Genomic DNA, 22066 nt, shown 5'->3' on the forward strand with positions numbered 1-22066 from the left:
ATGTACAAAATATTGGGTTTAATATCACACAGTCTACACCTTTAACAATAACACATGATTCTGCTATGCCTTCCAAGATGGTTAGTTTCTTTCAGGCCCCTTTGTATGTATGATCAGTTCCAGGACCTTCTCTCAACAATTGAAGCTCACGTTTCCACGAGCAAGTAGCAACCGTACAGAAAGGTTATAAACCTAAACAAGCTTAATCTAGGTATGGTTCCCCAGCATGGGCAATTAATCCTTCCTTGTGACATAATAAGAACCAAGTATAGGACACATGTATGTCAAAACCTTGCTTATTCTGATTAAATGTGCTTGCATTGTATAATTAGGAGTGGTGATCAGCTTAAATCTCTCATCTTTGGTATAAAGTATGACGTAGCAGCACATCAAGACAACCAGGACACAGACAGAAGATGGAAAGCACATCAAGACAACCAGGACACAGACAGAAGATGCAAATTCCACAAAGAGACACCAGGATTTTAGCCTAGGACTCGGGACTAAAAGTCACTCTTCTCTCCAACAGGACATGCTGTACTTAAGCATGTGTAAAGAGTAAAACACATACAAATGCTCAGATATTTAGATCCAAAGAAGAGCAGGTTACAGAGACCATCTAGTCTGTGTGACTGCCTGTAAAGTGCTGGTTACATGCTAAATCCTTTTTCATGTCTTCATCTTCATTTCTGTCAATCTTTCGTCTTTTCCTAATTCATCAATGTTTCTAAAACAAGGGTGCAAGATATTTCTTGCCTTTTACATTTTTTTTGCAATTACAATAAAAAAAAAATCTCCAGAGCAGTGAAAAGACAGATCGAGAACTATGGATCCCAGAAAAGACCTAGCCTATATAAACTGGACTCTAGGAGCAACAGTTAAGATGTCCAACACATGCATATATGATCAGTCTAAAACAATGATAAAGAGAAGCATCTTAAGTGACAAACATTAAAAAACACTCAACATCAGTGCATATATGGCAAATACAGTTATACAAATTAAACTCATAAAAAATGACACAAAGGCAAAAGTGATTTTAACATGTTTATTAAAACAGAATACTAAATCTTACAAACTTGTGAATGTGGAAAAAGAGCAACATAAATATATTGCATTAATATAATACAAATAACTTATGCACATTAAATGAACAGTCAGAACAACAACTCTTAATAAAATACATTTGCGAATTTGGCTTTTAGCCTTTCCCTTTGAAAAAATACTAAATGTATGTCTACAAAAACAAAAATTTCACAAACTTTTCTCCAAACAGTTCTTCTTAAGTCAGGGACCATAACGTGCAGCTTCTGCATGAGCCCTGTTTCAAACCTAGTGTAAATCCTTTCTTGTAAAATGCTGATTGCATCCACATGATTCAGTTTCCTGCATCCATCTCATTGCAAAGCTCTCTTCACAGCCTTTCCTGCTCTTTCACCCCCCACCCCCTTCAGTCGCTTACATTGGTGTCCCGACTGCTGAGTCACTAGCATCTGGACAGCAATGAATGGCAAGAGTTGGACATAGTAAGAATTATGCCTCCTTCACTGAAGATCTTTTTTCATATTTTACATCAATGCTGTGTTTTTAATTTATTTTTATTTTTTCCTCTGGAGCAAAACCCATTAAAACAGTACACAACTCCAGTGCAATTCATAACAAGTTAAACACAGTCTTGTCTGCTTCATCTTTCAGGAAGGTTAATAGCTGGCACCCACTGATCCTGGCTGCGGCTTTCTCTGCAGAAGTAGTTTACTTTTCTCAGAGCTGTTGGATCATTGCCCGATGTGGAGGGATATGGGTTCTGCAGGAGTTAAAGAAATTACAATTTAATTACTGAATGGTTTACACTAGACAAAGCAACATAACTAGGAATATGTTTATCATACTTGTATTATAAAAACCTCTCTGGTAGGACTCTTAGAGTAACAATGCAAAAAATAATTTAATTCCCTTGAATGCTTAATTTGGGACCTCACCTCTTAAATGAGAGTGGTTTGACTTTCCAAGTGTGTGTGGCTTGTGCTCAAAGGACTCCTGCCCTTTAGCTGTTCGTGGAACAAACAAATGCATGTCTAGCCCACAGCAAGGCAGGAAGTACAAAGAAATCTGCCAGTGGAGCCACAGGACCCCATGCTGGATAAAGACCAAAGAAGCACTGCTTCAATTATTCCGGCTATAGGCAGCCAAAAAAACCTCACAAACCCCATGCTTCAGTCCACATCAGAGGCCACCACAGAAGGTCTGAAAAGACTTAAAAGAGCTCAGATTAGCTCATTCAATATGTTAATAACCAGGAGCTTCAAAAGGGTACAGGTATATTTCCCTGCGCTAAATATAATACAGATGTATTTTACACAGCAATTTTTATTTATTTCTCATTGTTTTCAATAATGTTGTTCTGATGAAAATAAGCAAATATGTATAGATATCCCAACTTATAGATAGCTCCTACAGCAGCATGCAGACCATTGTATCAAATCCAAGAATATAAAGTCGAAAAATGTGCCAAGGTTTATTTTTAAATTTAAGGCTTTATAGTAGCAGTAGTGATGTTTTTTTAGTTGCAAACAGGCTTCCTAAAATTCCATCCATTGTCAGAACATACTTAATTAAAGTTTCAGGTTTTACAACCTATCCAGTAGCACATCGAACCATGGAAGTGCCTTCTCTGCATGGGTCACCAATCCACTGCCAGACATACGCACAATCACACCCACACTAAACCCACAACAGGCCAATTAAGAGTGACCAACTAATTAAACAGGCAAGTCTTTAGGATGTCAGAGGAAATTCCTCACCAGGACACCTATGAAGTGGCAGCATTTACCACCATGTATGTCACTGTCACATACTACAATTCTCTAAATAATTGTGATATACAAGATATCACAATTTACACTGCCACACATCTTATTATACAATCTAAGAAATATTGAACAAATTTGGTGATGCAAGCTTCCTGGACTGGCCTCAACCTACCCACACAACATTCCAGACTTTGTATAAAACTGAATTAACTTTAGATTCTTGTGGCCCCAACTGAAGATGAGGCTAATTTGTTCTTTTATCCATACTTTAGCCACCAAGCTAACTGGCTCACCTCTACAAAGTAACCAAGTTTTAACAAATGATGATATATTGTTTATAAACTGTTTATACCCAAAGAAAATGAATATACAATATATAACATGCAATTTAGTGGTTAGAATAAGGACAGAGAAGAACATGTCAAATCAATATTTTATTTTTGTGGTACATCTAATTGAAATAAATGGAATGATGGATTGGTCACCAGCACAGTGGTACAGTGTTCATTGTTGCTGCCACAAAGCAAGGTCCTTGGTTTGAATCACAGTAATCATTTTACCTTGGCTTTCCTGCAGGTATGCCAGTTTTTCTCCCACATCCTAAAGATATGTACTTGTGTACCTAAGTAAATGTAGCTCTCAACTGACTTAGCAGATGTGAACACTGGTGTGTAACTTAATGTTTCCAGTTCAATGCTGGTGTTGACCCTATACAATGAAGCTCCTAGAGTGGCTACCTTCCATCCCATAACAGTGCACCAGAAAATGTATGGGTGTGAATGTTTCAGAAATAATCTGCTGAAAGAAAAGTTCAACTTTTTTCAAATAAACTTTAGTTTTAGAACTAAAACCCACAATGCTATACAAACGTGAATATTTACACTTTGTGGAATGGTGAATCACATAAAGTAAAACCTAAATCTTTCAAGTATCAGCAACTATTGCTGCCTCCTATGAGAAGCAGTGGTGCATGCTATTGCATGTACCTTTAGATTCCCTCAGTTTGCACCCTGGCCTAGTCATAGCCTTTTTCTTTTGTATTTCCTCGGTAAATCTAGTTTTGCTATTAAATCATATAAACGAGAGCGCTCGGTTAGACGGTGACAGTGACCTTATGTGATCCGGTTAGAATAAATACGGTTAATCGTACCGTGATGTGCTTCCAGGGGCGCTAAGCTGAGTAAACAGGACAAGAAAACTGACTGTCTATGCAATTTATCATTGGGCAGAATATTTTTTTTATCTTCATCTAATGACCTCCTAACTTCATCATTTTATTAAACGAGCTGAACAAAGAATACATAAAATACCTCATACAGTAGAACAGTTGCAATCTAGTGCATTCTGTTTAGACTAAGCACAATAAGAAACAAAATTAAAATATGTGGATACTATTTAAAATGTAAAGAAACAAAAAAGTATTTTCTTTTAAATTTAAGAATAATATTTTAAAAAGTTTCCCTATACAAATTAACTGACACTGCGGGATGTGAATTCTTATTCGACATTGGTATATCCTTATGCAAATCACGTTTAAAAGGTTTTAGGCAGAGTGGGGTCACCAGCTAAGAACGCCTACATTTCATCTGATTGGCTGCCAAGGTGGTGCTTGAAGAAGGTGACGCCAAGATTTGCACGCAAGCCAGCCGGCCAGCTGACTGACCCACAGGAACCAACACCTACCGTGACTAAAACGCAGTGCATATCCATGGGTTCCCCTCCCTGTTTCCCTCCTCCAAGGATCTCGGCCAGGCGTCTCATATTTTTCACTCGCAGGATGTTGATGTCATTCTCGCAACAGAAAGCTCTTATCAAAGTAAAGTGGATTTGCAAAGCCACGTCCCGATCGTCACCTTCGTCTGTGGCTAGAAGACACAGCACCACATTGTCTGGATCACTGCAAAAACGAAAGAGACAAACGGCCTTTTATTGAATAGCAGCTTTAGTGAATTGTAATGTTCAAGATTAAAATATATTGTGCTAGTGCAATCGCCTGGGCTAAAGATAATGAATTACAAGGTTCACGATTGCAATACCCCCTTCACAGTTATGCATTTGAATACTTACGCATTGAGAGATTTGGCCGCTTCATATACACCAACGGTTATGCACCCTTGAGGTAATGCAGCGCTCAGAACTTCTTCCAAAGCTTTTCCGACTGCATCCATCCTGGGGGGAACATGCAAGCTATTAGAGCGACGCCGACTCTGAGCTGCAAGCATCACTTTTATTTTATAGGTGAACCCAAGTCCGACAAACACGAGCCTCTATGTAACACTAATTCGGAAACCAAAACTATGAAGCAACAGAAGAAATACACCGTTGAGTACCACCCTGTTCGGCACAGTGATGTTTAAAAAATAATTATTCGTCGTGCGGTTCCTGAGAAGTATACTAGTATACCAACAGAGCCGGTACGAGCTTGTAAACAAGCGACCAAACGCTAACTTGATGCACAAGAGTCTCATTCAGTCATTAAAAATGTCCAAGTTCAGTCTACCTGTCTGAGGTCTGGACACCACTTGATTCCTCAAAAGTCATGTTGCATATAAAATCCAAACTAAAGTTTTCTTTAGGTCCAGGAAACACAGTTGATATAAATTTCCGTTTCCAAATCTGTAATTCCGATTCTTGATGTGCATATAAGTCGCTCTGCATGTCATCCCAACTATGCCGGTTACTTGCAGGTTTCCAAGAGAAAAGTTTGCAACAGACCACCCCCTTATTACCAATTATTTGCATATGGCAGCGGATTGGTTTATGCTAATTAGATGGCCGCACACGACAGCGGTAGGATTGACTCTAGCAGTTTGTTGTCGGTACAGTACAATAGTCATCAGCTGTCCACATCAGGGTGGAGGCCGATCATCTGGTGAACTTTGCTTGCTTAACTTTACTTTCCGAAAATCTATTTCTGATACACAGTGAAACTTTTACTTGCAGGAAAGTGCGTTAATATGTATAACGCAGTTAAGAAATGATTTAACTTAATATAAGAGGTATTACGAACGAACGCTTAATAAACATATATACACTTTATATTCATCTGTGTTTTTACAGCTATATGACACATATGCGGCAATAAAACTTTTACAAGTGCATATCAAGTTAAATGATTAATGCAATTAGTTACGTATATATGTACAGTTGCTCTACCCAAGTGTTACGAGGGCGACATCTTACGGCGAAAATGTCTTTTTTGCTTAATTTTTTAGGTAAAGAAAACTTGCTTAAAAATAAAAAAACAGAAGTACCTTAATTGTCACTTTAATCCTTTCTTGTTGAGCTACTAGTGCATGAACAGCACGCCTCCCGAAGAAAGCAGCCGGAGCTAAATAATTTTATATCTCGACTTGAGTCGAGTGAGGTCTGTTAAAACACACTGAGGTGACTTCTTGACTACACAGTCTTTTTGGTGGGTAGCTGCTGAGCCCAGCCAGGAGGTATAAAATAAAAGCCTTCCAAGGCCGCGTTGACCTACGTTACTCCATGCCATGAATTGAGTCTCCTTTCAAGTGTCTTACATGTAACGTGCTTTTATTTTGAATCGGTCTGATAAAGTCCTACTTTGACACTTTTCATCTACATGTCATGGCAACAGGCGTTTTCTCGTCTTTGATTGGCTGAGTCCTGACCCAATGACGTAAGGCGCGCGCCTAGTACCTGGCCTTGGCGCCAAAGACGCCCTAAAAAAGGATGCTTATTGAAAAGCGTCAATAGCAGGAGCATGTCCCTTCCTCACGTACCGCATATGAGACCGAAACCTTTTTCCTTCTGTTTCATCCCACTTCAGCCATGACTCTACAACATTGCAACCGTTTCAGTTTAGAATTAAGAACAGCTGCTATCAGTGAGATTGTTACCTGTCTGCCTGTCCTAGCTTCCTTTGTTGGGCTTCAGTAGACACATTTTAGAAACTCCAAAAAGCTTTAATGAGGCGAGCCTACCCTTTCCTTCACACAAACCTAAAACTTTGTGGTGCTCAGACAAGAAACAAATGGCACATTACAGCAAAGGAAATAAATTGATGTATAATCTGAAAAAATGTAATCGCTCTGGGTCTTAATTAGCACTATTCAGTGAAACAGGTTCACTCTTGCAACTCCATTACATCCTTTAACTGTCTAGAATTAATAGATTAAATATCAGCAACACTAAATGAAACACTGTAATCAACCTTAGTGTAGAACTACAGTTTATTAGGTAAATTAACATTACAAGCAAATTAAACAACTTGCAGATAAATAAATCTGATATTTCTTTGACAGGAGACACAATGGCAGAGCATCAATTATAAAATTTATATTATGTATTAATTAATTGGTCCCCTCCCAGGAGATGCAAATGTAAAAGATGTTCAGACTCATGTTTTCACAAATCAGATACCATTAGGGTTATAATATCTTTTATTCAGCTTTACAAAAAGGGTGAATGGGCTAATCCAAGTAACTATGGGCCAGTATGCCTAACATGCATCATGGGTGCATTAATGGAAGGGATTATTATAAAAAAAATGCCTGATCATCACATGTCAATAAAAGGTTTATTAACAAATAGCATGGGGGAATTTCAAAAAAAGTATTTGATCAGAGGGGTACATATTGTATTATTTACCATGATTTTCAAAAAACATTTGATAAGGTCCCACTTGAGAGGTCTGTAATCAAACTTAAGGGAGTTGGCATTCACGTTGCTGTGTTTGGTTGGGTACAACAAAGATACAAGTAAACAGGACTGATGACATAGAATCTATGCATAGCAAAACTAAAAAGTCTGATTGTCTTAAGAAATTAACAAAACATTGATAATCTACTGATTCCATTGTCTCATGTTCTGGTTTAAAAAAGTGATGTATTGCATCAGCAACAGATAATTTAGTACTTTAGAGTTTCTATCACTACCATATTTTTTATTCAGATGTGTTTTTTTTTAGTTCAAAAGCAAATAATGCAGAATAGGTTTAGATATAGGTACTTGTATTAACTTGAATTGTTATTTTACAAGAATAAAGATTTAAACACCCTTGAATCTTTTTAAAGCTTTTATAAGCCTGGTTTACATAAGATGTTTGTAATCAAACTAAAGAGAGTTGGCATTCATGTTGCTGTGTGTAGTTGGGTACATCATTGGTTTAAATGCCAGAAACACAGAGTTAGAATGAGAGGAACCTTTTCAGAATTAGATTAAGTTAAAAGTGATACCCATTCATGGATTAGTGCTGGGACAATTGCTCTTTTTAATATATGTAAATGACTGGGACAAAAAAAGTTTGCAGATAATCATAAACTAGAATGAATGACATATAATGTAGAATTAGCTGAAATATTACAGAGAAGTATTGACAGCATAATGGATTGGTCAGATTTGTGGCAGATTAAATATTATAAAGTACATGTCAGAAATTAAAATGCTAGATTAGAATGCACAGTGGAAGGTCTTAAATTTGAAAGTATACTTTACAAGACAAATCTAGGGGTTTAGTGGACTCCTCACTACCTACAGTAAGGCAGTGTCCAACCAAGAAAGCCAATTAGGTGTTAGGTTATAAATCACGATGTGCAGAACACAAGTCAAGGGAGGTTATGCTTAAGGTATAAAACTCATTAGTGAGGCCTCACCTGGAGTACTATGTGCAATTTTGGTAACCAAATTATAAAAATAATGCAGCAGTGCTAGAGGAAGTCCAGGGGAGAGGAAGTATGGCTGATTCTATGAGAGGTATGAGGAAAGATTGTAGGAGATTAACCTTTTTAGCCTAAGCAAACAGAGATTAAAAAATGGCATGATCAAATTGTTTACATTATTTAAGGAATTAGTATAATGGATCCTAGTAGTTACTTTAAAATATATTCTTCAACAATATGTAGTGTAGTATAATTGGATTATAGGGTTCTTAAGATCTTGAGTTTATGTTATTTTGGAAAATTTAGGTGAACAGATTCAGTGAGCTTGTTGGACTGAATGGTTTGTCCTCAGCAAAACTGTTCTAATGTTCTGAAATATTAATAGACCAGTTTTAAAGGTCACATTCTTCTGTCTATTGTGCTTACAAAGCATATATGAAAATGTTTTATAATTTCAACTAATTTTTAATTATCTGACACTGTTGGGAAAATGATATATTCATACAAAATTATGATTTTTTTTTTTGGTAAATGGTGACATTCAGGACTAGTGTAAAAGTTTCCCATGAAATAGACTAAGTTAGAATGCAGGTGCTCAGTAACTCATGGCCCTGTAACTATTTTGTGTGTTGTTATATGACAAGTTTCTATTTTTTTTTTCTTTCATCATTTTATCACAACAAAGCTTGTTAGCATTTTAAATAGAACTGAAAGAATATACTCTATCAATATTTTATAAAGAAGATTAGGTTTTGACTGAAGCTATAATGTGAGAACTGAATTTAAAGTCACTGTCAAAGAAGATATTTTATAAAAAAAGACAACAGAATTAGAATGTATCACAAAAAATTCAGCAGCAAATGTTTATGGAGATCCTACAAAAATTGTTCAATTGTGCAATGTACTGTATATGGTTGATGTGAAGTCAGGGGTGAGGAATGTAAAACATTGATATAATTAGTGGCCTAGACATTATGAAGAGTAACATGCATGTAAGTGTTAAGGTATATTTGTTTTACATAATGAACTGAAAATATATATTTTTTTACCTTGAAAATTGCAAATGGCTATGATAAAGAAGCCATACAACTGCAGAAAATATAAATAATTACCAATATACATTTCATTAATTCATTCACCTTTAAGTGTGAAGATAATTAATACTAGAACAAATAACAAATTTACATAAATGCTTTGATCACATTGTTTAATTGTACAGTACGTGTAAATAAAGTTAGATTTTCATCTATAGCCAATGTATCATATTTCTGTGTAGCACACATTTACAGTTTCACGAACTCTTAGGAACTATAAAAAAGGAAGATTATTATGTTTTAGATTGAACTAGGTGAGTGAATTGGCTTGTAAAAAATCTTATTATTTTTAAGTTGTCAACAGACTTATAACAAAAACGTAGGCAGTGGAAGTTACATGAATAAAATGCCTTAGAGCGAAATGTAGAATTGAGAAAATTAATCATCAATATATCTGTAAATACACACTGCAGACCTCAAATTGCTGCTCAGTTTCATGTTTTGTCTGTAAGTATTAATTACCTACATGATGCAAAATTTTAATAACATTTATTGAGCAAACACATTAGGGTAAACTTAATTTACCATTCTGTTGTTGCAAATAAACTAAAATGAACTCTACTTTATCTACAATGGCATTTTAAAAGCACATTCAATTGAAATATGTGGTGAACAGTATTACAAGTACAACACATGTCCATGCCTCACTGAATGAAGTATAATACAAACAATGTTAACATAAAAGCAGGGGGACTTGCTATCGAAAAACTATGAAGTATGCAAGTAAAAAGTATTAAAGAAAGTGCATTTTTGCATACATGTCTAATTTTTCTATTAGTATTTAAAATATTGCAGTGAAGTTGTTGGCTTATGAGTTCTAGAATTACCTCCAAACGCGAAATACACAATAGAAGTATGCTTTAATCCATGTGTAAGTATTATGTGGAATACACCAGAGGCATTATAAAAGAACATGTTGATGAATGACGGACAGTTCCATAGGATAGCAGAAGAATTTACAGTCATACTACAGAATGCTACCAATAACAATGTTTCATTCAGTCTAATTTTCTCAGTGAATGGTCCACTGCAACATAAGGCACTAAATGACACTTGCATTTTTGTTTTTATTTCAAGTTTATTGTTGGGAAGACCTGTGTGGTACAGTGTTGGATTTAGCCTTTTTTTCCTTTGGTGTGTCCGAGAGTCAGCACATCAAAACTCAGAAAGATTAAAGACCTGTTAATGAAAGAAAAGCATGCAATACATCCTGAAAGAAGGTCAGGGAGCATGCACTGGTACAGTGTGTTGCCGCACCCATGACACGACAAAGCAGCTTGGGATTTTGGTTGGCAACCCCCCAGGTAGACATGTGGTCCAATCCCACCCTCCAGAAATGACCCTTCTATCTGCCGCACAGATACATAGGCGTGCCCTTGGCCTGGTCCAGCCACTTGGTTCCTCAACAATAAGGATCTGGCGAGCTGGATCACCCGCGGGGAATCACGCCACATGGCTGTAGTGCTATAACTGACGCTCCCTCACAATGCAGGTAATGTGCCTCATTCGGGTCTCCATGAAGAACCTCTCATTTGACACAAAGTTAAACCAGTGGTACCCAAGGATTCTCTGAAGAGACACAGTACCAAAGGAGTCCAGTCATCATCTCAGGTCACTGGATAATGTCCATGTCGCACAGCCATATAGCAAAAAGTGAAACACCAGGACTCTAAAGACTTGGACCTTCATCCTTTTGCATAGATATTGGAAGCGTCACACACCCCTTTCCAGCAATCTCATGACCCCCCCCCATGCTCTCCCAATCCGTCTACCGACTTCAAAGGAAGAGTCACCAGAGACATGAATGTCATTGCAGAGGTAAGTAAACTTCTCAACAAGGTCAACATTCTCTCCAAAGACAGACACTCTACTCATGGCTGTGCCTAAGAGGTCACTAAAGGCCTGGATCTTGTTTTTCATCCAGGACACTTTAAAGCCCAGACACTCAGACTCCTCGCTCAGTCTCTTGAAAGCCCCAATCAGAGCCTCCATTGACTCCACGAAGATCACAGTATTGTCAGCAAAGTCTAGATCAGTGAATCCTTCTTCACCAATAGATGCCCCACAGCCGCTGGATCCCACGACCATGCCCAACACCCAATGCAAGCATTGAACAGATTAAGAGCAAGAGCACACCCCTGACGAACCCCAGAATCAACTGGGAAAAACATAGAGGTTCTGCCTCCTCTGTGCACAGCACCCAGTGTGCAGGCCAGCCATGATATCCAGCAACCTTGAGGGGATCCCATGAATCCTCAGGATGTCCCACAGGGCAGCTTGATGAAGTGAGTTGAATGCTTTACGAAAATCGACAAAGGCTGCAGAGAAACTCTGCTGATATTCGCGTTTACACTCCATGAGAACCCTCAGTGCCAGGAAGCAGTCGATGGTTGACTTCTTTGGCGTAAATCCAAACTGCTCCGGTAGCTGGTAGGTAAGCAAGTGATCACAGATCCTATTTAGGATGACCCTAGCAAGGACCTTACCCAGCATCGAGAGCAGTGTTATCCCCCTGTAGTTGCCACAGTCCAGGCGATCACCATTCCCTTTCCAGATAGGGACAACAATTCCAGTTTTCCAGTCAGTTGGGATGATGCCAGTCTTCCAAATTGAAGCAAAGATTACTTGAAATACCAGGAGGACAGCATTAGCACCAGCCTGGAGAAGTTCACCCTGGATGCTACAGATCCCTGCAGCCTTCCCTTCTCTGAGCAGGTTCATCACCTGTGCAATCTCAGTGAGATTGGTTCACAGCTAATTGGAGGATCAGTCTCAAGAACCCTGGACCCAGAGATATCCAATGTCATAGCCAGAGGATCAACTTTGAACAGCTGCTCAAAGTAGCCAACCCAGTGAGTCACAACTACTGTGTCATCTGTAAGAACCATCAGCTGCCCTGACTGCGACTCTCAGAAGAACAGATCTGGATATGCGTAATGCTTCGATCCTCTGTAAGCAGGACGTGGGTCGCTAGACCACAGAGGGTGTGTCACTTGCTCACAGACTCCTCTCACAAATGCCTTGCTTTTCTGCCCTCAGAGCCCTCGCAGCCGTCCTTCTCATTTCCCAGTACAAACCAGAGTTGCCATCAAGTCTTGCACTGCAACTCCACTTGATGATATCCAGGGTGCCCTGTGAGATGAAACACCTCGTTCTGTGAACACCGGTAACACCAACACAACCCTCAGCAACCTTCAGGGTCTTGTCACGGAATGTCTCCCACATCACATTAGGATCGGCAGTCACACCCAAATCCGCAAGTTCCTCACACAAACTGTGTGCAAACACGTTAGAAACAGCCTGGTCTTGGAGTCTGGCTAAGTCCAGGCACATTTTCCTAGTAGGTGGTAGGCTACTGGACCTAAGCTGGATCTTCAGAGTAGCATCAACAAGTCTGTGGTCAGAATTCACAAACTGGGCAATTCTATAGACCCTGAAGTTTTGCAAGAGCCTCCAGCGTCTGCGCACGAGGATGTGATTGATCTCCTTCACCGCACTATGAGGCTCACGACACTGGAACCAGGATCCAGCAACTCACAGCCACTGACCTTTTGCAAAGGCAAGGAACATAGGGCCACTTTCACCTTGACAAGAGGGGTGTCACCTTATAAGCACCTATCAACCACCCAGCGAAGTTGCGAATAAAATGTCTCCCTCCCAGAGATATCACTCACCGTGGTCGGAGCATACACCAAGACAACAGACAAGGCACCCAGGGAGTGCCGTAATCTGAGTCTTATAATACGCTTGTTGAAAGAAGTGACATTGGACACCATCAAAAGAAGCTGATCCACTACAGCAACAGCTACTCTCCGAGTTTAATAACCATCAGAGCGACCAGACCTATAAAAGGTGTATCCACCTACAGAGATCTGGCCAGTCCCAGGTCTGTGCACCTCAGAGAGTGCCGCCACTGAAATGCAGAGTTTACGCAGCTCCTCCAACAGCAGAGGAAAATGATCATCATGTCGGATAGACAAGATGTTACGCGCGCCTACCTGGAGGGCCACCTCAAATTGGGACCTGAGTTCTGCTGTGCAGCAGGTGACACCTCAGCACCACTCCAGTTCTGATTCCCAACAGGCCTGACCCCATTGGCTCTCTGACGGTTTTGACTCCCCCGGGGATGGGGCTCCCAAGGGCTTTTCCTCATCCCCTTCATGATGAGAGCAGCTGCAGAACTACTCCCGCGGAGTGCAAAAAGGAGTCCTTTCTGTTGTCTCACAGCTGTGTAATGATTTTTTTTTTTTTCTACAGTGGCTGGAATGCCAATTCTGCCACCAACCCCCATGATTTCCCTGCAAGTTGGGAGGCCGGATGCAGTTTAACATCATACCCAGGACTGAAAGAAGATACAAATTAAATGGGACTGATAACAGAATTTATGCATAGCAAAACCAAAAAGTCTGACTGTCTTAAGAAATAAACAAGACACTAGCTGACGGCAGAAAAAAAGAACACTGTAAAAAAAATCACAACTAAAAAAGTTGCAGAAACTAAGCAAAACAAATTGTTTAAACTTTTATTGGGCTATGTTTTTTGCAATAATATTTTATGTTGTGTTTTATCAAATTATATCTCAAACATTTGGGGCAAACTTAAAATTAATTTCATATGGTTCAGACTGAGGCTGATCGTACTTAATTGATCAGCATCTCACTTAAATTCAGCTTGGTCTTGTTATCTTAGTGTAGATGTGTCAAACTCATATCTTTGAGGGCCCAAAGTGGCTGCAGGTTTTCATTCCAACCACCTTTCTAATTAGTGATAAGTTACTGCTAATGCAAAAGACATATTTTTCCTTAAGTATAAATGACTTGCTCTTTAAGATTCAGAAACCCTAATTGCTCATTTTTTGTGGGAGTGCCATCAAAATATTTTGTGACCCAGAACAGATCAAAATTTGTCAGACCTTCACTTTTTTTTCTTTTAAGAAATGGAACAATTCAGAATATTGAATCTTAAGATAAAAGTCAAAGCAAAAGAAGTAGGATCCGTCTTAATGAAGAAAGTGGCTAAAACAGAAACGTGCAGTTTGACATCCTGCCTCAGAGCAGTTTTTATAACGAAAGCGGGTGGAAAGGTTGATTCAAAAGAAGCCCAGAGTGTTGAAATATTTTAACTTTAGCTAGCCACTTGGAAGACAGTGTATTTCACTTGCATTTAACCCTGTTGTAGGAAGTGTTATTTAAATGGCACTTAGTTTAGCAGGCCGCCATACTGTAGGTAACTTTTTTGCCAGTTGTGGGTGGCAAACCAAAAGAGGGTTTCAAAATACTAGCATAAAAGTATCTTCATCTCTTAAACTGTGATTAGTTATGGTGTCAACCATGTCATTGAAACAATTCATTTTATGAGGATACATTTCTTTTGGTAACACTTTTCATTTAGAGAACTTAAGAAAGAGGAGTCTTAAAAATGTTATTTTCATGTTTTATTTGTTTAAGTAGGTTTATTAAGGAACCATATTTAAATGTTAGTATTTTATTATTGGCATTTATTGCTTGTATACTAAAATGGAATAGACTTAAGAGAAGATAAGAAAGTACATGACCTACTTTACTTGACTGCAGTCTTGATATTTGGGACTTTTGATTTCAAAAGAGGCTTTTTTGATATTTTATATACATGCAGTTGAAGTTAATATGAGTATATCTTGATAATCTACTGTTTCCATTGCCTCATGTACATTCTGGATTAGAAAAATGACACATTCCAGTAGCAATACAGAACTTAGTATTTAGAGTTTGTAAGCCTAACACATTTTTTAAGCAGGTCATTTCATTGTTTTTTTCAGTTCAAAATCCTAAAATGCAAGATAGGTTTAGATACACTTCAATATTTGAGTTGGCATAACTTGAATTCTTATGTTATGCTTTTGCAAGAATGAATTAAAGCATCTTTTTATAAGCTTGGCCAGCTTTCACAACTTATTTAGACAATTAAAAGTTTTAATTATGTAGAACAGAATGCTCAGCAGTTGAGTTACCCTGAAAACTGTGATTAAATCAGTTACCTATTGTTTTTAAATAAGGTGCATGTTCTCCCAGTGTCTGCGTGGGTTTCTTCCAGGTGTTCCGGTTTCCTCCCACAGTTCAAAGACATGAAGGTTAGGTAGACTGGTGATACTAAATTGATCCTAGTGTGTGTTTGGGGTGTGTGTATGTTTGCCCTGCGATGGACATTGGCACCCTGTTTTGTTTGTCTGTTCCTGTCTTGCAGTCTATGCTAGCTGGGATATGCTCCAACACCCTCTGCAACCTTGTTCGGAACTAAGCAGGTTAGAAAATGACTGACTGACATGATCTGAGGTAGCATCATGGCTTTGGCAAACATGGCTGTCTTAAAAAAAAAAAAAAAAACTTCCCCTTCATCTTTGATGACAAACTAAATACTGATTAAACAGCAAAATTATTTCAAAAGATCAATAGAAACATATTGCAAAAACAAAGAAATGTCTCCAGAGTCAAATGATGGCACTTTATTGTGCAGCAAAACCATGACTTAATACATACTGCTTAAGCAGCACTTAGGAAAAGAACAAGGCCTTACACTTACCATGCCAAACCAATTCAGGCATGTCTTTCACATAATGAAAAATAGATTTATCTCTGAAATTCCCATAAACAAGTAACAAATAAACATAGCTTCAGAAAATACTTGGGAAATCATCTCAAGAGATAAAAAATCTGGTTATGTTAACAACCCATGGACCTGATGGTTTTAATGCATGCAAACAATCTACAAACAAATGGGTTAATTAACTCTAATCTAAAAATGTTTTTTTTCAAATATCTTAATACTATCAAACTCTGCTTATAATGTAAATGCCTTATTAAAACCATAACATTTTTAGCACACTTTATTAGTTTTTCTTTAAATTGTCCTCATGACCTTTTATAATGTGTGTTAAAAGAATATATGCATACAGTATATCAACAGTGACATACAAAAAGGTGTTAAAGCTGTGATGTATGATGTAACTTTGTATGTTTTATATTGATATGCATTAGTGTTTATAGAAATATATACACTCTTTTTGCAAAAGAGTGTACAAAGCCCATATGTTCTTCTAATTTGCATATGTCAGAATGAATGCTTGAAAAATTGGATCACTAATGAGTTTTTCAGCTGATTAAGCACATAAAGTAATACATTCTGAACAAAAGGAAAGAAGTCGAATAAAATAAGATTAAAAAATTAACTGAACAACTCATAACCCTATCACTTGAATACATAATATAAAAACTGAGTGAAAATCAGCATAGATTGGGTTTATTACACTTCACTGAATTAAAAGTGGATTTTGGAAGGGAAATTAGTACATTAAAAAGTAATACAACAATTTCAGAATTATTTGTTATCTTTAAGAATAATTCTTATAAGAAAGCTGTGGTTTCCTTTGCTCATTTTAGTACTGAATTCTGCCATTAAATTACATACTTGACCACTCATGTAAACTATAGAATTAATCACAATTAAACACAAGGCATATTATTAACTCTCCAGCATATACATTTTTCCATAATATACTGTATATATCCTTATTTTTAATGCACTCCTATAGACAATTTAAACGCTACAGAGTAACATTTTCTCATACATATAAGCCTTAAAACAACTTGCACTAATGTTACATTACAATCATTCTTCTTTAATACAACTTAATGAAATGGCAATATTCTACTGTAGAATGCTCTGGACATGGACCAGTTCTGTTAAACTTAAATGCTTTCTCCTGAATCGTGTAAAAGACTAATAAAAAGGACAGCTCAGAGAAAATAAAACTCACACACTTTGCAATTCAGTGGAAAACAGAACAACAGATGTACAGTAATTATTCAATAACTCACCAAGACATAATACATTTCTCCTCAAAGTTCAGCCATGTCACTTAATAAGCCATCTACCTGTATATTTTCTTTGTTATTTGGACTATTTGATTCTGGTTGGCAAGGCAATGTTCTGTTAGCTTTCCCAGAGTTCAGATTCCATAAGGTAGCAACAAAAATAATTTTCTCTGCAAAAGGAGAAGCTGACACCCCGTTTATTTGCTCTCACGTAACAAGGGGCAACGAGACCCCTCGCAGGCCAAGACATTTTGTTGGATTTCGCTGGAAGCCTAGAGTATCTTCTCCAATTAACCAGCAACTCTTATGGGGCATACAATGTATGGATATTGTTAGTATAATATATATAACTTGTGGTCTCAAGATATTATTTATGCCCATAAAATATGGCTTGTACAAAATTAAAAAGACTTTTCTTGGGATTTCAGGGGCTCCACATAAGATAGTTTGAGGAGAGGAAAAAACACTTCAATATAATACTTTCAATTTGAAAGCAAATTTTTGAAAGCAGAGATTTTTTTTATGGATGTTTTCTAATATGACTGTGGGAAAAGTGCGCATTCAGTTTAAATGTCTCAAAAGCAAATGGAAATCATGGGAGCGACCTACCAAAAGAGCAGTGGAAGGCACGCTATTGTTCTTTAACTTTTGAATGAAATACGGCATTCAGTTTTTTTTGGTTTTTTTTTGTATTTGGTACACTGTATTAAACCCCAAGGGAAAATTGCCTTTTCACAAGAGCTTTGGGGGTCTGGGCTGTCAGAGCAAAGCTGAACTATAACCTAACTGACAATACACCTGATAGGTCCCTTTTATGAAATTCTAATAGCTTGGTTTGTATAATGAGAATTTTCTGGAAAACATAATGACATATAAAAGTGTGCTATTTGACCTGCAAATGTAATAAATGTAAAAGTGGACATAAATGAAATTTACTCAAGCAAAGTGCAAATACTTGAAAAATGTACTAGTAAAGTAACAAAGTACAGTATTTGTACTTTATTTTACACCTGTTATTTTTAATACAATTTGCTTTTTTTCACAAAATCAGCATTTGCCAATTGTCCTCAAGTTTTTTTGGTGTTTTAAACTACTTTATGTTACATAACTTCATCAGTAAAAGTGAAAAACACCCACAAAAAATTAATTCATTGCAGCCAATACTACAACATACTCCCAACAGTAACAACCAAGCATAGTATTGTTTTGTAGTAATTGGCTCAGCATTGCAGGACTCAATCCCCTAGGCTGCTAAGTGGCTTGTCATCACAACAGTACCCCATAGGGAGCACAATAATAAAATGCTTCAGACTACATAAAAAGAGACATCCTAGGATTCACCCTGGGGTATGGGTGTATCTATCTTTAATGATCTGTTAGAAGTAAGAGAATGGTATCACAAAGAGCTCTATGTAAATTTACAGCAAGATGATTGTGTGTATATTGCAACTCAAGAGAGATTTTCTAGGTAGTAACTGTGCACAATTCTCCACATAACTTAATGAGATATAATGGGGTAACCCTTGCCATGGATCAGGAAACCTGTGCAAGTAATCTGTTTCAGAGGATAAAAATTACAACATTGCTAGTTACATCTAAAGTGCTGATGGTCACACATTTCAGGAAGCACACCTACTGTTTTGTAAAGTAGGGGTGTCAAACTCAGTTTTACTGAGGGCCCAACAGACCACTTTACATACCCAACACGGACCAGAATATAGCAACAAAACGGTTGCTACTACATTTTCTTTACAAACGACACACATGTACCTCTCTGTTCATCACAATCACCTCTCTTTAAAACTGTCTTCCCTCGATCTTCTCTTTTCTTTTCCCGGTTTAGGAGAAACCAACCAACGATCAGGGCGGCGAAATCTGCGTGGACCCAAAAAATGACGTCAGTGCATAAAGTCAAGCGAGGGCGGCGTTCTAGCCAATCAAATCATCCCGAGCTTCTGTCACGATTTTTTTCCCCATAGGAAGTGCACATCCGGTTTGTACTTTAACTTTCATTTTCGTTTTTAGTTGTGCTACTGGGATCTAAGGAATTTGTATCATGTGTACATTTTTTCATAGGCTGCAATTTTTAGCGTTTTTAATGTTAACTTCTTTTATGTACTGAAGCTGTCCGTATTCGAGTCATTGTAATGTTTTCCTGTGATTTGCTGCCTTCCATTAGTATTAAGTACGTTACTGTCTTTAATTTACAGACTATTCGGCAGACTACTGTGTCATTTACAAATTCTGCAACTTTTGTTTTCTTTTTATTTCCAGCATTTTCCATCCCTGTAATTTGCTGGAGTTTCCATTTGTTTGTTTCAATGACGTACGTTCCCGCAGAAAAACATGATGAGCTGAACATTTTATCAGATTCTATTCCGGGATTAGCAACATTTTATAATTTTGATTTCGTATCTTCTGTTCCCCTCATTATTATTAGAGGTGTATTTGTAGGTTTTAAAAACGTCTTCATCAGATATACGTGATGGAACTTTCGCCAGTTTGCAGCATTTGTGACTCGTGACTTTTCCCTTTCTTGAAGAGGAGGGTTGCCAGGTGCTACAGTCAAAATGCCTTCCTCATACTGAGAATAAAAAAAATTCTTACATTTTGTTTTAGAATTTACATGCATAATAAGCACTGTTGTAAAGAAAGGTTTTGACGCGTGTGCGTGTTGCCGAAGAAAGTAGTAAACTGTAGTAAATATTTTAAATTATTCTGATGAAAAATCCTTTCTGACTTTCAATCTGCATTCCTGTACACCTTTGGCAAAATAATGCCTTAATTTTGCATTTAACCAGTGATGCGCACCTTTTATTATACATAACATGTTAAAACATTTAACTTGATAAAACAGTCTTACCAATGGAAAAACACAGTGAATGTATTCTTTAATTATATTAAAGTTTAATTAATTTACTGCATATAAATCTCTCATAGGAGACACCACTCTAAAACAAGTAGAGGCAATGTTCTGTGCTATAATAGGAACAGTTTTACTTTAAAATAGAAGACTGAAATTAATGTTTATCCTAAAATATGATCACAGTTTAATTTACAAGGTAAGAAAAACAGAAAAGCAAAAGTAGTCAGTTAATAAAGATGGTACCCATAAACTCTGGTTATGCACTCCATTTACTACAGAATTTGTACTTGTAGATGTAAAGGGAGAATTGACATTATAATTACCACTAGCCATGTGCCCAACTACGTTGCGCGTGTTAAAGTTGTCTGTGAAGGGCTCCCTGTTTAAACGTGGCTGCCAGTCGTGAACTGGGCCCTTCGTTGCACAGCATTATGATTTTTTATAAGGGAAACAAAATTACAAAAGAAAACCCTTGGATATTGATTCGATAGGAATGGCCTACTCGGAATCACTGTCCGAATCGTAATTATGTGGTGGTGGTGTTGGAGCATTTCTGCTTCTGTCCGTTCACAGTCTGTCTCGTTTTCACGACGCTGTCGTTTCCTCTCGTGATCTCTTCTCAACCTTTCTCCAGTCTCGCAGGTTGCTTTGTGGCAATCCAAAGAGTAAGGCAATATACATGGAGCAATTTCTATAAAAGGGGGACACAGGTATCCAGGCTCTTTAAAGCATAAATAGGGATCACAGATGCGCAGCACTCACCAGCTACAACGTAACAATAATAATCTCTGGAACGTGCTGTTACGTTGTCATTCATTTTACCCACTGTCTTTCTTTCATTCATATGTCACGTAGGCATGTACCTTTTATCTTTGGCATTCTCATTCTCTAACCAGGCCTCGGGAGCTAACCAGCGTAACACTGTCCACCACCCCTTTCGTTATTCCGGCATATTGTTGACATCTGTGAGTAACAACAACGTACTAAACTGTAAGGTGGTCTACTCATGCGTGGAATTCATGGACAAATAAAGATGAAGATCTAAATGAAGATCTCTTTAGTTAATTTAAAGCACAACAATTTGTTTAGTTTGAATGTCTGTGTTTTGAGGTGTGACTGGCGTACTACAGTCTTCAGTAGTATAAGCCTGGAGGAGATTCTTAATGCAATGCCTATGTTTTAGCTGTCTCTCTACTGCCATCTAGTGCTTCTTCTTCTAATTCAGTCACGGACAAACAAAGATCAAGATCCAAATGACGATTATATATAGAGATTATAATTTCAGTAATTGTTATACTGAAATATATACAAAACATTTGATTCTAATTTTGCAAAGCTAAGTCAACAACTTCACAAAACTCATCTAGCTAATACCAGCTCTAGATTTGCATTTGCATTTAGCAGGATCTCCGAGTCTTGTTAATAAAGCTGGTAAAATTAACAGAATGCTTACAGGCTGGGATAATGCCCGTGGCTGTTCAGTATGTTGGCTATTGCAGAGTAATGGTTTCACCAATTATTTGTAGTTTGGAAAAATGTGGAAGGTATGGCAGCTTGTTTCCATAGTCAGATAATTCACATAAAAAAACAACTTATTTTTAAGAACCCCCCCCGTTATATTTTTGTCTCCCCCATATTTCCCCCCATTAAACTCTTATTCGTATTTTTCACCTTCATGACCCTGATTTCCCCTTAAAAATGGAGGAATTCACCCTGACTTGGAAACCCTGCAGAAGAGATTTGGTTCCTCAAATTAATTAGAAATATATTTATTAATGTAATTAAAGTGTTTAGGCATGTAGCATCTGGCTTGTTACTTGAA

The 22066-nt window shown here is 37.5% G+C and overlaps 1 protein-coding gene across 3 annotated transcripts; it reads right to left on the minus strand.

Annotated features, from left to right (window-relative positions):
* Positions 1-1034: 1034 nt before the first annotated feature.
* On the minus strand, positions 1035-19267 carry LOC120514988 (growth arrest and DNA damage-inducible protein GADD45 alpha-like). Of its 3 annotated transcripts, none has more exons than XM_039735662.1 (4): positions 19170-19267; positions 4878-4979; positions 4494-4707; positions 1035-1804 (listed from the first exon to the last, which is right to left on the minus strand). In XM_039735662.1, exons 2-4 carry the CDS (start codon positions 4976-4978, stop codon positions 1685-1687), a joined length of 435 nt encoding a protein of 144 aa, XP_039591596.1. In that variant the 5' UTR covers position 4979; positions 19170-19267; the 3' UTR covers positions 1035-1684. The 3 variants fall into 3 exon arrangements, with proteins under 3 accessions (XP_039591596.1, XP_039591595.1, XP_039591594.1); XM_039735661.1 differs by having other exon boundaries at positions 19149-19235; XM_039735660.1 differs by lacking the exon at positions 19170-19267 and adding an exon at positions 5311-5501.
* Between the last annotated feature and the right edge of the window lie 2799 nt (positions 19268-22066).

This window comes from Polypterus senegalus, chromosome 14 (genome assembly GCF_016835505.1).
Source record: "Polypterus senegalus isolate Bchr_013 chromosome 14, ASM1683550v1, whole genome shotgun sequence".
Classification (NCBI taxonomy): domain Eukaryota; kingdom Metazoa; phylum Chordata; class Cladistia; order Polypteriformes; family Polypteridae; genus Polypterus; species Polypterus senegalus.

Bases quoted from the DNA above. Each gene is read 5' to 3' on its own strand.
- LOC120514988 (XM_039735660.1), bottom strand. From the start codon at position 5,468: ATGCAGAGCGACTTATATGCACATCAAGAATCGGAATTACAGATTTGG. The intron at 4,980-5,310 runs GTAGACTGAACT...TGTTCCCCCCAG, and splicing joins GGTGTCCAGACCTCAGACAG to GATGGATGCAGTCGGAAAAG. The intron at 1,805-4,493 runs GTAGGTGTTGGT...TAACTCCTGCAG, and splicing joins TGCACTGCGTTTTAGTCACG to AACCCATATCCCTCCACATC.